General features: G+C 39.2%; 1 protein-coding gene across 1 annotated transcript in view; it reads left to right on the top strand.

The window, feature by feature from the left end:
* Positions 1 to 17,243, top strand: part of CLOCK (clock circadian regulator) — a 63,923-nt gene that overhangs the window by 30,419 nt on the left and 16,261 nt on the right. The window contains exons 7-15 of the mRNA XM_081332985.1: positions 4,163 to 4,254; positions 5,235 to 5,324; positions 8,332 to 8,452; positions 11,534 to 11,647; positions 14,459 to 14,577; positions 15,423 to 15,505; positions 15,718 to 15,824; positions 16,574 to 16,721; positions 17,001 to 17,076. Coding sequence (XP_081189111.1) covers positions 4,163 to 4,254; positions 5,235 to 5,324; positions 8,332 to 8,452; positions 11,534 to 11,647; positions 14,459 to 14,577; positions 15,423 to 15,505; positions 15,718 to 15,824; positions 16,574 to 16,721; positions 17,001 to 17,076 — 950 coding nt within the window. The remainder of the gene's footprint in view (positions 1 to 4,162; positions 4,255 to 5,234; positions 5,325 to 8,331; positions 8,453 to 11,533; positions 11,648 to 14,458; positions 14,578 to 15,422; positions 15,506 to 15,717; positions 15,825 to 16,573; positions 16,722 to 17,000; positions 17,077 to 17,243) is intronic.

The raw sequence follows: 17,243 nt of genomic DNA on the forward strand, positions 1-17,243 counted from the left end.
TTCTCCACCACATCTCCAACATTTAGGTTGATAGTTCGGATACATACTTGCAAGCTTTTTAGGGTCTAGATGCCATCTATAAAACATTTTATAAAAGTTCTCTCTTAGGTTTTGGGCTTGCGTGAATTTTACGTTCCTCACCCAGATCTTTTCCCACGTGTCCATTGAAATAACTTCTTGAATATTCTGAGCCCACTTTATCATACAGTCTTTAACAAGTTCTGTTTCTGAATCAATTTCTATCAATGCAAGATATATCCGTTTAATATGTGCTGGACCCTGGTTTCTAATTTGCTTTATCAAATTTTCATCGGTCATTGCAAAACCAGTTTTCTGATCTTCTTTCCACCTGGCCCGTAACTGAGTATATTGAAACCAAGTTTGAACAATCTTCTCATCTCGCAAGAGGTTGTACGGCTTCAAACACCAGACATTTCTTTCCAAGCTTAAAATCTCCTTATACGTAGTCACATCATGTTTGAAGCCAACATTTATGTTTTCTATTGCGTGTTTTGGGATTGCCCACAACGGCATCTTGTAATCTAACTTATTTCTATACTTCTTCCAAACTCTCAACAATGCCTGTCTTAAAATATGCACTTTAAACACATTATCTACCTTCTTATCATACAACAAATATGCATGCCAGCCAAATAACAAGTCATGGCCCTCAAGATTTAATAATCTCTCTTGTGTCAAATTAATCCAATCACTTATTCCTGATAACGCAGCAGCTTCATAATATAATTTAAGATTAGGCATTTTAAGACCACCTCTTTCACGAGTATCCTGCATAATCTTAAGTTTAACTCGTGGCCTTTTCCCTGCCCAAACAAATTTATTGATACCCCGTTGCCATTCTTCCAAATTAGAATCTTTTTTAAGGACCGGTATCATTTGAAATAAAAATAGAAATTTAGGCAGGACATTCATTTTCACTGCTGCAATTCTTCCCAGCAAAGACAATTGCAGTTTTTCCCAGCTCTCCAATTCTTTTTGAATTTTTCCCCATAACTTTTCATAGTTATTTTTATATAACTTTGTATTAGAGGGTGACAAAAACACCCCCAAATATTTGACCCTTTTAACAATCTCAAATCCAGTTAATCCTTCTAAAAGGGCCTTTTGCGATACTGTCATATTTTTGGCCAGAATTTTAGTTTTTTGTGCATTAACCTTGAATCCAGAAACCTTCCCATATTGCATTATTATCTCCATCAGGTCCACAACAGAGTTTTCTGGCTGGGTCACCGTAACAACCAGATCGTCTGCAAACGCCCTCAGTCTATAATCCTGATCTCTAATTTGAATACCCTTAATTCTTTCCGAATTCCGTATTTTTACCAATAATATCTCCAATGTTAAAACAAATAATAAAGGTGATAACGGACACCCTTGTCTTGTGCCCTTCTCAATATTGCATACTTCAGTCAGACTATTGTTAACTATTATTCGGGCAGTTTGTTTTTGATATAATGCCCTAATTGGTTGCAAAAATTTATCCCCAAAATTCATTTTTTCTAAAACTTTCATCAAAAATTGCCAATTCAATTGATCAAAAGCTTTTTCAGCATCTAGAAAAATTAGCGCCGCAGGGATCTGGTTGTTCCTTTCCAAAAACTCCACCACATCAACTATATGCCTCACATTATTTTTCATTTGTCTACCAGTAATAAACCCGGTTTGATCCCCATGAATCACCTGTTGCAGAACCCTCATCAATCTATTAGCTAACACCTTAGCAAATATCTTATAATCTGTATTTAAAAGTGATATCGGTCTATAGTTTTTTACTTGAGTAGCATCTTGATCTTCCTTCGGAATCAAAGAAATAAAAGCAGTTCTCCAAGACGGAGGCACCTTTCCCCCCCTCTGAATTGTCTGAAACAATTCCTTTAACGGCTTTATCAGCTCCAATTGTAGATTTTTGTAATAAACCGCAGTCAGACCATCCGTACCTGGCGCTTTATCCACCTTCAGTTCCTTAATTGCTACAAGAATTTCTTCTTCTGTTATCAATTGATTAATCTCCTCCTTTTGTTCTTGCGTAAGAACCGGGATGCTAGCATTCTTCAGATATACATCAATGTCTTTTTCATTAATCTTCTCCTTAGCATATAGTTTAGAATAAAAATCCACAAAGGCTTCCTTAATAAGATCCTGTTGAAACACAACCTTTCCCTTATATTCAATTTTATCTATATTAGAAGCCCTTTGCTTTTTCCTTAACCTGTAGGCTAGCCATCTACCTGGCTTATTAGCATTGCAAAAAGTATTATGCCTAGCAAACCGTAAATTGGTTGCCACTTGATCAGCCATCAACTTATCAAATTGTCCTCTTAATAGGTTAATAACCTCCTTAATCTTCACATCCAATGGGTTCAAAATTAGGGCCTTTTCTTTTTCCCTAATTTCATTCTCCAATTCTTTCCTTCCACTAGTTCTTAAATTGCTAAATATTTCCTGTCTCTCCATTTTCCAATTCCCTGAGAATTAAGAGTCTTGCTCACTGGGCTGTGTGCCAACTGGAAAGCTGCTCTACTCTGCCCCTTAAAAAAGAAGTTACGCCAAAGGCAAAATAGAATTTCCCGGTCCTCTTTTTAAAGCCCACCTTTTCTTGGCCTTAACTGATTCTTCTGCTCACCGTTTGGATTGATTGGTTTAGGTTTGATTGACAGATCAGATGCAAGTGTTCCCTTGTCCCTTTCATGCTTGAGCTTCTTAGAATGAAATTTGTTCCCATTCTCTGTAGAACAGGGGTGTCAAACTGCTGGCCCGTGGGCCAGAAGCGACACGTGGAAGCCGCACCCACCCCATTGCCGGCAATGGCAAAACTGTCGCGCGACGTCACGTGATGTCACGAGTTTGACATGTCTGCTATAGCAGGGCTTTTCAACCAGGGGTACGGGTACCACCTGTGGTACATGGGCACCTGGCAGGTGGTACGCGACCATCTTAGAAAAGTGGTAGCTGGGGAGAGGAATGAACTGAACCGGTGGCAGCACAGCACAAGCCTGAGCGAGAGACGGCTGGAGCTGCAGGGCTGTCAGGGCTCAGCGGAAGCGCCAGGATCAGCGCCAGGCTCCAGCTGGAGCTCGGTACTGATCCTGGTGCTTCTGCTGAGCCCAAAAGAAGCGGCGATCAGCTGGAATGTTGCAGCATCTCCAGGGTCTTGTGATTTACATTCAGATGCTTGGCAACTGATTCATACTTATGACAGTCACAGTGTCCCAGAATCATGTGAAGTGACCAAAACCTGCTGCAACCACCCAGCAGATGGGGGGGAATAAAAACCAAACACCCCGCCCACCCCACCCCCCACTGCCAATCCTCAACAGAAATGCTCACAACAGTGAAAACCTCGGACAGGAGGAAGAACGCGGCCGGGAGGGCAGGCAGGGGTCTTGCTCGGCTGTGGCTTGGGGGGCACTTTTTTCAGTGCCATTGTAACTTCGAACAGTCACTAAGTGAACTGTTGTAAGTCGAGGACTACCTGTACTCCATCACTTTTTTCCTTTTTTTTTTTTTGGTCATCAAGTTTTTGACTCCTTGCTAGGCGACTGGTGGTCCTCGGATGTTGCCATATCCTAAAAGTGGTACAATGGGTGAAAAGGTTGAAAAGCCCTGTGCTATAGAACTTCCATCCCATGCAAGTTAATTAAATAAGATTTTAAGTTTATCTTAACGTTTGTGAGCTTCGTTGATTTGTAGCACATTACTGATAAAAAATAAGAATGCTTTGGCTGCAGCCAGATTTTAAAGTGAATTTTAGTTATATTTTTGGTAGCTGCAAATAAAGTATTCTCCAATTTAAGGTCAAGTAAGTAAGATATTGTGTTAGTCAGCTGGATGGAATTTTGGACCTTAACAAAGGATTAACAACTCACTTCATTTGCATGGAGAATGGACATTTGCTGTTGGAAAATAATAGTCTTGTAGGATCCTGGCCAGACACTTCGAAGCAAAATGCAAACTGAGCTATCTTGCGAAATGAACCTTTTGTTTTTCATCTGTTTGACTGACTCGGTACTCTCATTTTTAGTCTTTACACATAGCTTATTGCCTTCTCCCCATCTAGAATGACTAGGTTGTTAGCAGCATACAAAGGTGGACAGGTACAGTAGATCGTCTTTATAGACAGAAAATTTCTATTCTTTTGTAGAAATCAGTGCCCAGTCAGATGCCAGTGAGATTCGACAGGACTGGAAGCCCACATTCCTTACTAATGAAGAATTCACTCAGTTAATGTTAGAGGTAATGTGTTTTTATTTTAAAATATGTGATTAGACTATTATTGTTGTTGCTTTTTTATATTATATTGGCATAGTTGAACATAACGTTTTAGCTTTACCTTTATCCTTAAAGTGCATTTTTATTAATAGTACGTTAAAATATGTTCCCAAGAAATGTCACTTATGCAGAATGCTATTCAGGGGAAATGGGAGGGAAGATGCCTTGTTTATTATTTGGAATATCATATTTGCATATTTGTAAGATTAAATTGGCTCTTGGACTAATGTTGGACTCCTGCTTTAATGTATCTTATCACTTTTCAAAGCCCAGAAGATTGGGTCTAGCTTATAGAAAATGCTTTCCATTTTTCCATGACTTGGCTGACTTTTGAAACGCTTACTATTGTTTCACCATTGTCTGAGAAGGCATGCAGAATTAGTCATATATATATATATATATATATATATATATATATATATATATATATATATATATATATATATATATATATATATATATATATATATATATATATATATATATATATATATATATATATATATATATATATATATATATATATATATATATATATATATATATATATATATATATATATATATATATATATATCTGATTTCTACTGTTTTTGTTTCTTCTGGTTTTTTTGAAATAATATTTTTGCCAATATTTTATTTAAGTTATTTGAATTTCAGCCTTCTTAATTTTTAATCTAAAATGAACTCTAGTCCTGTTGAGAGTCTTTTAGACTGAAAAATAAGATAAAAAATAATCTCAGCGATAAGGTACTGTACATTTTCCCAACCTAACCCAGGATCTTCTATTTAGATAATGTTCAGCATTGCCAACTATATATTTATTCACCATGGAAAGCAGGTTTACTTTTACGTTCAATTAAGTTATTTCCTTTTACTGAATGTTAACTAAATTAACAGTTAGAGACCAGTTTATCTCTAACTGTTTCTTTTGTTTAATTTCAGGCTCTTGATGGTTTTTTTCTAGCAATCATGACAGATGGAAGTATAATATATGTATCAGAAAGTGTAACCCCCTTACTTGAACATTTGCCAGTAAGTACGCACTTTCAGAGAGATACCAAACTTCTAAAGTCATTTGATGGGCAATTTACCATCTGCCATTTAAGAATCTGGAATTTAAACAGCATCCTCATCTTTTTTAAAAAAGATTTTCTTGTTTTTCCTCAAGTGGAATTTCTCCTGTGTTACTCTCAGCTCTCCACAGCCCTGGTGCCCTCTCGATGCGTTGGATTTCCTCTCAGGCCAGGCTTCCTGTGAATTATGTGAGTTGAAATTCATTGCACCAGGAGGGCACCAGCTTAGGAAAGCCTGGTCTGTCTTGTACTATAGTTTCTCTAAGGTCAGTGCTGTGAAAGGAAAGTTTCTGGAGATACACCTCAGTTCTGTCAGGCCTAAAACCAGGTCTTGCTCCATTCCCAAGTGTTTGTCCGGTATTGCGGTATTTTAAGCAACTGTGGCACTTGGCAGTATTAGCGTTGTGAGGTCACCATAATATGGCTACCTCTACAGACTTGGTCTCCCTTAACTGACTAGGGACTATTTGTTAAAGATCCTTATAGGAAGCCAGACATGGTCATTCTCTGTAGTAGCTGCCCTCTGTTTGAAGACCCCCCCAAACTCATCCCATTCCTTAAAAAAACCCATAGATTTCCCAGAAGGTCTTAAGAGATGAATTATTATCAGTGATGCCATGCTAAACAGTTCCAGCCTGTCACTTTTAATATTCATTTGGCTAATTGGGTTATATATGTTGTTTAAAGTAATCATCTTGATTTTTTTAACTATACAATTTTATGTTACCTAGAACCCATTACAACTCCGCTGGCAAACTACATACATACATACATAAATAGGAAAAGGACAATAAAAGTTTTAAACCTATATTGCTGCTTAATATATGCAAACGCATGCTGCAAGGAGCATGCAGGAATGCCTGTGTAAATCCAGCAAGTTCTTCATGTTCCTGAATCCGCCTCTGGGTAGAGAAAGTAATACATTTTTTGCAATTACTAACAGATTATTAATAAATTATTGAAGGATCAGGTGGAGTATGATGGCATATAATAATCCACATGCATGTATCCTCCCCATGTAGGCTACTAGGAATATCTCTGGTTGGCATCATGAAAGGAAGATACACAGTTGAAGATCTTTAACCTACCATTCCACTATACTAGTTAGGCTGGCCATCTTCAAAACTTGCCCTATGCCAGGGGTCGGCAACCTGAAAAAGGAAAAGAGCCACTGGGAACCAGTTCCATCACACATAAAAAAAAGTGGGAGCCGTGTGCGTGCATCCATGCACGTGCATGCGCAAAAAAGTTTTGCGCATGCGCAAAACGGGTTTTTCTTGTGCATGCGCGGACGCGCGCAGTTGCCTTTTTTTTTATGTGTGATGGAACCGGTTCCATCAGGTCTCCGTACCTCTGCGCGAACGGGCAGCGGCGCCGCTTCTTGGGAAAGCTGCTGCGGCCCATCTGCAAAGCTGCCGAAAGCGGCAGCTTTGCAGACGGGCCGCGGCAGCTTTCCCAAGAAGCGGCGCCGCTACCCATTCCGAGAGGTGTGCGCGCACCTCTCCGAACGACCGTAGGTGCGTGCGCACCTCCCCAAACCTCCCCAAACATCGGCAGGTCTCCGGACGGCGGCGGCTTGGGAGAGGTGCGCGCGCACTCTCCAAACCGCCGCCATCCCGTTTGCACAGCTGCCGTGTTCGTCAATGTTTGACGAACGCGGCAGGTCTCCGGACGGGACAGCGGCGGCTTGGAGAGGTGCGCGCGCACCTCTCGGAATGGGCGGTGCCACTCTCCATTTGGAGAGGTGCGTGCGCACCACTGCCCGTTCAAAGAGGTGCGCGTGCACCGGGCGGCTGGGAGCCGCAGGAGACGGCTCAAAGAGCTGCATGCGGCTCCGGAGCTGTGGGTTGCTGACCCGTGCCCTATGCTTTCATTTTGGACATTGAAGAATAAAATGCAGTTTATATAAGCATGCATTCTCTTTAAGGCTTTAAATGCTGACTTTCATCAATATTTATGGCTAGAACCAATGCAATTATCTCAAGATACGGCTTCTGGTTTTTGAAAACATTTTTTCTCATTGAATAGAATTTCATGCAGTAGCACAAACTAGCTTCAAAAGAAGTATATTAAGATATGGAGTGTTATTTGCCAAAAAAATAAACCTGACATAAAATTTGTTGCAGTTTTTTTATATACTAAAGATTGGAAGAGTGGATAAACAAACGATAATAATAGAATGGAAGGATAGTTGCTTGTATGTGTGAATTGAAATATGCTGGCAAATACAGTATGTACTTCTCTACACTTACTGATCCAGGTCCAAACTTTGTACCAGTAGTTTCATCTAACCAGACAGGCAGTCTGAAGAGCTTGTCCCACATTCATACATTATGAAGCTAAAAATATTTGTACTTGTGGCATGAAGTTTTGCCCCTGCAAGAAAACGAGTAGAAAATCCTATTGACTATACGTGTATTTTTTCAGAACACTTGAAAATCAATACTCTGAAACAATATTTCATTACTTGAAGTCCAAAAGTCAAAGGAGGTTATTCTATGCTATATATCCATACAGAAATTACAAAAAAAGGCTTCTGTAATAAAGCAGACAATGAGGTAGAAAACTGTTTTTTTTTAAGTCACTTTTGATTCCTAGCGACAACAAGGCAATTTTTAAAAGTAGTTTGTCATGAATCTGAGGAGGTGACCTGCCCAAAGTCACCCGTCCAGCAGACAGATAGCTTCTTCACAGAGGTTGCACAACTGCTACTTTAAAGTTGGATACTATAATTCCTCCACTGAAGAGTTCAGTGCTTTCCATATTCATGGGACTAAAACACAACTAATAATGGGAATATAGTAACCTTTATTAGCCACATCTAAATTAATACTGAGGTAGCATACCTGATCATGTGCTACAGAATGTATACTTTTTTTCCTCTTCGACAGCTCGATTTTATATTAAAAAGTGAGATTCATTAATACTGCATTTTAGTTTTCAATCTGTTTTTTTTCCTCATTTAGTCTGACCTTGTGGATCAGAGTATATTTAATTTTGTCCCTGAGGGGGAACATTCAGAGGTTTATAAAATACTATCCACACATCTTTTGGAAAGTGATTCATTGACCCCGGAATATTTAAAATGTAAGTTGAAATTTTGAATTATTTTATAGTTACAAGGAAATATCCTAAAAACCCTGCATGTTTACAAATATACAGACAATTATTTATCTGTTGGGGAAAGAATTCACTGAAGTAATTCACTTGTTGAGTAAATGAAAAGGAGAGTATGATGCAAAACAAATGACACCGCCAACAACTAAAGTGTATTCCTATCATCAGATACTATTTTCTTTTCCTAACAGGTTTTTTTATGCCTCTTTAGCTGTTTCTTCAGTCTCATTGTCTTTGGTACTTTTGTGCTTCTCCAAACAGTAGAGTTTTCTTAATCCAGAACTATTTTTGCTATATAAAAGATTACACACTCTGAATTTCAGAAATGCAGGGAATGACAGGAAACGGTATTTGTACACTACCGTATTTTCCGGCGTATAAGACGACTTTTTAACCCATGAAAATCTTCTCAAAAGTCGGGGGTCGTCTTATACGCCGTCGTCTTATACGCCGGAAAATAGCACATAAATCAATCGAGCGCTTCCGTTCTTGCAAAGCAATTCAAGCCTCCTTAGTCCAGTCCCCCCTCCAATGTGACCCTCCCTTCCCACCCCCAAGAGCCTCTAAGCCCCTTCCCCTCCCCCTTGCAAACGCCAGACCCTGGGAGCGGCAGGAAGCCCCTCCCCCTCGCCCAAGCGGCATCTGAGCATAAGCAGAGCACGCCCTGCTACCCACTATCTCTCCCGGCAGCCTGGACAGCGGTACTTGGCGCCCCTCTCACCCGCAGACCATGCAGCGGCCCTCGCCAGCTGGCCTCGGCATGGCCGCCCCAAGCCCGGCTCTCTAGCGCGTCTTCCGGGCCCGCCTGGCCGACCGCCTCCCGGGCGGGGCTTGGCTCCAGACGCAGCGGCTGCTTCGTCTGCAAATGCTATCTCAAAGCCGGATTGCACTCGGCCGTGCAGGCTGCCGAAAGGCAGGGACTCAGAGTTCCCACGGTGGTTGCGGCTTTTGGCGTGCCGTTTGCAGAGTCTGGCCTGGAAGAGCGTGTCGTGTGAACGCAGCTTTTGCGTGTATTCCAAAGGGTAGGTGGAAGGAAAAGCCCCTTTGGGCTTCAAAAGGGCGGCTTTGCACCATCTGCATCAGACAGGGCTGAATCGGGCTTTTGTCGGACACTTGGCAACTGGCATGTAAGTATTTTCCGGCATATAAGATGAAAAATCTTAAAAATCTTCTTAAAAGTCAGGGGTCATCTTATACGCCCAGTCGTCTTATACGCCAGAAAATACGGTAGCTTCTTTATCATTCAGAGCTATAACATTGTCTAAACTCTGTTGGATTATCTGAAACTGGGACAGTAGTCGAGACTGAATGTGTTAGGTTTAGCCAAATAAGAGATTTCAAGATAAAGCAGAATGATTTGGAAATAATTTTATTTCCCTAACCAATTACAGTGTATTTTTGAGGGGGAAGGGATCCTTTTATTATTTCTTTACACTTTTCTCTAGTGTTGCATTCTTTGGAGTTTTTGTGGCAATCATTTCTGAGCTGAATCAATTAGCAGACTTGACATATTTTGTGGAAAATGTCAATCAGCTAATTTCTTCTCAATCCCAATAACTACCTTAGGAAAAAGCATAATTGTTCTTTATGTACACCCTTGGCACAAAAACATTTCAACATGTTTGATGTGTTTATATGTATTATTTGTAGAATAAATTATCATTGCTGCAAATGTCCTTTCCCCCCCCCCCAAAAAAAAAGCGCATAGCTTACTGGAACATTTTTCAAGTTTAATAGAGATGCAGGTTGAAAGCCCCTGCTCCTATTTCTTTTATTTGGCACACATAATCTTTCCTCAACTTTAGCTGGAAAAAAACCCCCACATATAGCTACTACACTGTCACAGAGAAGAGGAAATTGATTTATTCTCCAAAGGATCAGAGGGCAGGAAAGAAGTAATAGGTGAAAAATTGGTTAAAGGAAGATCCAACTTAGAAGCGAGGATAAATTTTCTGACAGTGAGAACATTGTGATACTTCATCACTGGAGGTTTTAAAAATATACTGGGCAACCATTTATAACCTGGATGGTAAAGTCTCCTGCCTTGAGCAGTAAGGTGGACTAGAAGACCTCTGAGGTGCCTTCCAGAGGAAATATTTAACAACTGATCAATATTTAGCAACTGACTCTGCCAGCTCCATTATCACTACCTTGCCAAACAGCTGATTGGCACACTAGGTGTTGGGATTCAACTCCTTTGCCAGCCAGCTTTCAGAATTCTAGAAAACTTTAACAATTAGCTCCCACAAGCCAGTATTATGCCAGCTCCAGCACACCACCTCTTACAGCTAATTTTGTTTTTCCTCATTCTCTTATCAGTGGACAACAGAGCTATATTCAAAATCTTACTTCCAATGTGAATACTGGATATTTATCTTTGGGGAAACTCAAAAAAGATAGAGCTATTTTTACAGTAGTCCACGGACTGAAACGAGTGGTTTCTGCCTATTTCTATCAGTGATTTGTCTGAGTTTCATAAAAGTTGGTCACTCACAATGTAGCCGATTAAAAAAAAGACTATTATAAGTAATAGTATTTTGCAGTGCCAATAGTTCTATAGATAAAAACTGTTAATTTGAGCTAAGAAAGTAAGTTAAAAAACTGCAGTTATAGTGATATTAGTCTGGGCGTAAAGCTATGTGAATGTGGAGAGACATGCAGTACATTTGCACAGACATTATTTTATAAATGTGAAAGATCTAGACCAGGGGTAGGCAACCTTGGCTCTTTTAATGACTCATGGACTTCAACTCCCAGAATTCCTGAGCCAGCTTGGCTCAGCTTGGAAACCTCTCCCTTTCCCCTCAGCATGGCTGGCTCAGGAATTCTGGGAGTTGAAGTCCACGAGTCATAAAAGAGCCAAGGTTGCCTACCCCTCATCTAGACATTGTGCAAAGATACTCAAAATAAACTTAGATGGCTAAGATAATGTTACGCCATACAAAAAGCAGCTTCTTCCATTGGTTCTCATTTTGTGTCCCACGTTACTCAAATATATCAGCTTTTAATTTAACCTCAGTATTTCGTTACTTATTGAATTTATTGTTGCAGCAAAAAATCAACTGGAGTTCTGTTGCCATATGCTTCGAGGGACAATAGACCCTAAAGAGCCACCTACATATGAATATGTAAAATGCATAGGAAACTTCAAATCCTTGAGTAACCGTAAGTTAATGAAAGCACATAGTTACGTTTTAACAAGCAATATTTTTTCACAGTTTTGACAATCTGTGAAATGGTAAAACAAATAAGAAAAGTTATTTGCTTTTTTTTTTACAATGAATAGGCATAATGCCAAATTGATAATGATAGTGTTACAAGGGTATGAGCGTGAAAACATCAGGCAATGAAAGATTGATATTAACAATTTAGTTTGTTTCCTGAACTGCTGATTATTTTAGAGACACTGCATTACATTCGTCATAATTATTATTGAGCTGTAAATGGGAATGTATAATGAGCCTTGAAGAAAGCTGAATATTAAAGAGCTTTTTTTTCTGAGTTCAAGCTTGCAACCTCACGTCCCATTTACATGGAAGTAGAATTATACAAGTAGCCCTCGATTTATGACCACAACTGAACCCAAAATTTCTGTGGTTAAGTGAGACATTTGCTTAAATGAGTTTTGCTCCATTTTATGACCTTTCTTGCCACAGTTGTTAAGTGAATCATTGCAGTCTGTAAGTTAGTAACACAGTTGTTAAGGGAATCTGGCTTCCCCATTAACTTTGGTTCTCAGAAGGCTGATATTGTGACCATCATAACCATCATCTGAATTTTGATCCGATGATGATGGGGATGCTGCAACGGTCGTAAGTGTGAAAAATAGTCGTCGTCACTTTTTTTGGTGCCACTGTAATTTTGAAGAGTCACTAAGTGAACTGTTGTAAGTTGAGGACCATCTGCACAGCTTACTTAGCCTATAGGTCTGGTCAGACTGTGGGCTAAAAAGCCAGTTACTCTTCGTAATTAGTTCTTCCCGCTTACATTCCTGTAACCCAGACATGTCAAACACAAGGCCCGGGGGCCGGATCCGGCCCGCGAAGTGGTTTCATGTGGCCCGCGAAGCCATCGTGGAAACAGTGAGGGAACGGCCCCCACTGCCTTGACCCTGGCCCAGAGACCCTCCTTCTGCCAGAGACCCTCAGATCTGTCCCACTCCTGCCCAGGCCCCCACAGGCACCCTTGATGCCAATGATGTAGAGCTGGCCATTCCCACCCAGTAGGCCATACGCACTCTAGCCACGCCCACCCAGTAGGCCACGCCCACCCTGGCCATACCCACCCGGCCCCTTGAGGGCAACCGCAATGCTGATGCGGCCCTCTATGAAATTGAGTTTGACACCCCTGCTGTAACCGCTGATGTGCTTGCTTGACACACTTTTCCAAATAGCTCAGAATTAGTGGGGTGGTTCAGTTCCATACAATGGAAATGGTTTATATATTATCTTAGTTTATATGTAACCTACATCCATTTCCCTTCCAATGGTTGCAATGCAACGGAAGAAATACAGGGAGTCCTCGACTTGCAACAGTTTGTTTAGTGACCATTCAAAGTTGCAGGGGCACTGAAAAAGGTGGCCATTTTTCACGTGGTCATGGCATCAAAATTCAGACACTTGGCCACTGACTCATATTTATAATGGTTGCAGTGTCCTGGGATCACATGATCACCTTTTACGAATTTCAGACAATCGAAAGTCAATGGGGAAGCCAGATTCACTTAACAACTACGTCACTAACTTAATAGCTGCAGTGATTCGCTTAATAACCGTGGCAAGGAAAGTGGTAAAATGGGACAAAATTCATATAACTGTCTTGCTTAGCAACAAACGTTTTGGGTTCAGTTGTGATTGTAAGTCGAGGACTACCTGTATTATAATGCAATGAATATTTTTTTTGTCAGAATGGACAGAAAACCTCAATAGCCCTTTGAACAAATCTAGTTTTATTCATATTTGTAACACTGGAGCAAAAAAATATGCAGATTTGGGTCTCATAATATAACCCTTATTTTACTTGTGTTTGGATGCATAAAACATACTATTTATTTTCCTCTATTTTACATGCTGAGAGATATTCTCCGGCAGCAACTTCAGAAATTCTATTTATAGCTCATTTTGATCATATTTATTTTTATTTTGACAGTGTTCACTAGCATAGTCATTCTTTTCTCTTGGTTTCTGCTGTTTTCTGTTAGTGACTGGATGTGAAAACAGAGAAAGCACATAGTAGCTTCATGTGACAGGCCAGGCTTTTTTTCTTTAGAGAAAGGCACCAATGGGTAGGTTGCAGCTGATAGTAACAATAAAGGGCATTTACCAGCACTAACAATACTATGGTGATGAGAATTGCTGAAAAGACTCGTAAGCAGAACAAATGGCAAGCAGGAACTGGTTTTCCTTGTGTGCAGTAATAGTAAATGATGACATCCCTGGACCAAATAGCTAGGGTTGGTTAGGAAGAAGAATTGAGGGTTTTTTCATCAAATGGAGGAAGCCATTGACATGATCCATCACACTTCTGTTACCTGTGATCTTCCCTTCCCTTTGTGGATGGCCAGTAATAATTAAAACCTTTTAATTACAAGCTCTGTGTGAATGAAAAAAATCTATATTCATTAGCATTCTCTTTTTCACATTCTCTTTCTGCAGTTCAGTGGCAATCTATGAAATGTTGTAGAATATTTTGGATTTTAGTCCGAAGTGTGGGGGGGAATTAAAATTTGCTGTTGATTAAAATCAAGTGGTTATTCTAATGAATTAGTTTCACTAACTCAACAGATTTTGGATTAATATCACTTTAGTGCAATTAAAGTTTAATTTAAAGTGATAATTTAAATTCTCATTTAAAAAGTGAACTCTTACTTTTCAGGTGACGGACGGTATGTTATATTTCGAACTATTGCTTATTTATGTGTGTGTGTGCTGATGCTTTGAAGTTATTGCAATTTTAAACTCTTTCTTTTCTGTATAGTGCCTAACTCTGCACATAATGGTTATGAAGAAACCATTCAGCGACCTCATAAGCCTTCGTATGAAGACAGAATTTGCCTTGTAGCTACAGTTAGGTTAGCTACACCTCAGTTTATTAAGGTTTGTTAAAATTGTTTCATCAAAATCTTTTTTGGCTAGCTCTTTGCATTTAACTTAATCTGATTTATTCTTATTTAATAGTTATTTAAATATTAAGCAACAGTTTCCAGACTGGAGAGGATATTTAGTTGTTAAAATAACAAACTAATAATGGTATTTGCTCTAGACAAAGGGCTTTTATGAAGTACTGGAGATGTGAAAGCATTTACATCCAGCTTCTGTTTGGTGCATTTTAGTAACATCTAGTGCAGACATGTCAAACACACGAGATGTATTGGAACTGTTTTGCCATTGCCGGCAATGGGCTGGGTGCGGCTTCTGGATGACGCATCCGGCCCGTGGGCTGGCAGTTTGACACCCCCGATCTAGTGGATTAAGCCCAAGTCTTACCTTAACCTTATATGTCTCAACTGTTTGGTACTGGAACCAAAGTAGATATATCTTCCCTATAGAAATGCTGATATCTGTGTGGTGAGTCATTCATCATGCAAAATTAAATTGCTTGAAATTATTTCTAAAGACTGTCCTCTTTCAAAAAGAATACATCACATGAATTATCAATTGGAAATAGTACAGTGACCAGCTACATCGGCAGGCTTATTCCCAGCTCTGAAGAGAAATAGGTGGATATGCTGGGGATCCCTGTGGTTCCTTCTGTTGAACCCGTGAACAAAATTCCTGCGGTGATGAAATGTTCACCCTATAAAATTGATAGTAACGCATGTGCAGCTAGTTTCATTAAATTAATCAGATACATTATCTGGACAACTGTATTACAAAGAGTCTTTAAATTAGATCCGAGGAATTCTGAGAATCTTACATTTTTAAAATATTTTTTTTCCTAGGAAATGAGCACAGTAGAAGAACCTAACGAAGAGTTCACCTCCAGGCATAGCTTAGAATGGAAATTCCTTTTCTTGGATCACAGGTGCCATTTCTTAGAAATATAGTACCCAAGTAGTAGCATTTTATTATCATAAGTGGGCATTATTTGGCCTTATCTGTATATAGCAAACAATGAATACTGTTGTGGTTGGTGAATATTTTTATTTAATTCCAACCATGCATTTTTCAAAAAAAAAATAGCATTTTTTTCTCATTTCTGAAAACCAAAGAAATAATCCTTGTATCATTATCTAGGGCACCACCAATTATAGGCTATTTACCATTTGAAGTGTTGGGGACATCAGGCTATGATTATTATCATGTGGATGACCTGGAAAATTTGGCAAAATGTCATGAGCATTGTAAGTAATAACATAATCATCCTACATTATCACAGAATATAAGAGTTGAAAGGGATCTTGGAGGTAATCTAGTTTAACCTTTGCCCAGGGTAAGGAACCCAATGCAACACCATTAATATGTCAAATGGTAAACATATTCCTATTTTTTCCCCCTGTAATTAAAGCTTAGGAAATGCAACTTGCTTAGAAAGAATGTACCAAGGGTGCAGTCATTACAAATAAAGTTCATAGAACTCTTTTCCTTATTTTTAAGTAAGGCTTCCTTTTTTTTCTTTTTCATTATTAGCTCACTTTGATTTGGCACATCTTCACAAATTTTAAAAGTTGTGTTGAAGTACCTTTATTGCCTACTTTTTTTAAAACCAACGGGTTTTATGTAGCCTGTTCAGCATTGATTCTTTCTTGTCATTTGGATATCTTGTCTCCAGCAGATTTAAACTCTTTTTTTTTATTGAAAAGTTTTTCAATACATTTTATCTTTAACAATCCCTCCCCCCCTCCCCCCACCCAACCCTTCCTAACCCTCCCTAACCCTCCCCCCACCCCTTCCCCCCTCCCCCCTCCCCGACTTCCCAGAGCTAAATACAAGGTATAAAGGTAAAAACAATCATAAACAACCATATGTTAACAACAATAAACTATTAAGTCTATCGCACTCTAGCTCATATAAAATGACTATAGATTTAAACTCTTTTATGTGCAACTCTTTAGCATCTTGTGAAGCCCCCCTTTGTTGTTTCATATTGTAGTAATGCAGTATGGCAAAGGGAAATCCTGCTATTACCGATTCCTCACAAAAGGCCAGCAGTGGATTTGGTTGCAGACTCATTACTATATCACCTACCATCAGTGGAATTCTAGACCAGAATTCATCGTGTGTACACACACAGTAGTAAGGTAACATAACTCTGCATCACTTTTTACTTTAATTGGTTAAAGCCATTTTCTACGTCTATTTTACTTTTTGCTATTTCAACTAAGCTTCAGGGAAATGGCTAGTGAAAAATATCGGAGTTAGTCAAGACAAACATTGTATGATTACATTAATGATTGCATTATAATTATGTTTTGCTTTAGCAGAGAACTCTGCAGAACTAAAAGTGTAATATCTCGAATGGTGCTAATGCTTTTGTGTTTTGATAATATCCTGATATTTTCACTTTTTTTTATCTGTAGTTATGCTGAGGTTCGAGCAGAAAGGCGGCGTGAACTTGGCATAGAAGAATCTCTGCCAGAGATTATAGCAGAGAAAGTATGTTTTCTGCTCTTTCTTTATATTTGTTCTTTTTACTAAGTATATTGTTCTTTTCACCTGGTGAATGATTTAAATAGATTAAAATTAATTTGCATCTATAAAGTGAACTGGATCTCCAAAAATACATTCACATAAAAATTATATACGAGTACGTGGCGCAAAGA

Source organism: Vipera berus (assembly GCF_964194415.1).
Source record: "Vipera berus genome assembly, chromosome: 7".
Classification (NCBI taxonomy): Eukaryota; Metazoa; Chordata; class Lepidosauria; order Squamata; family Viperidae; genus Vipera; species Vipera berus.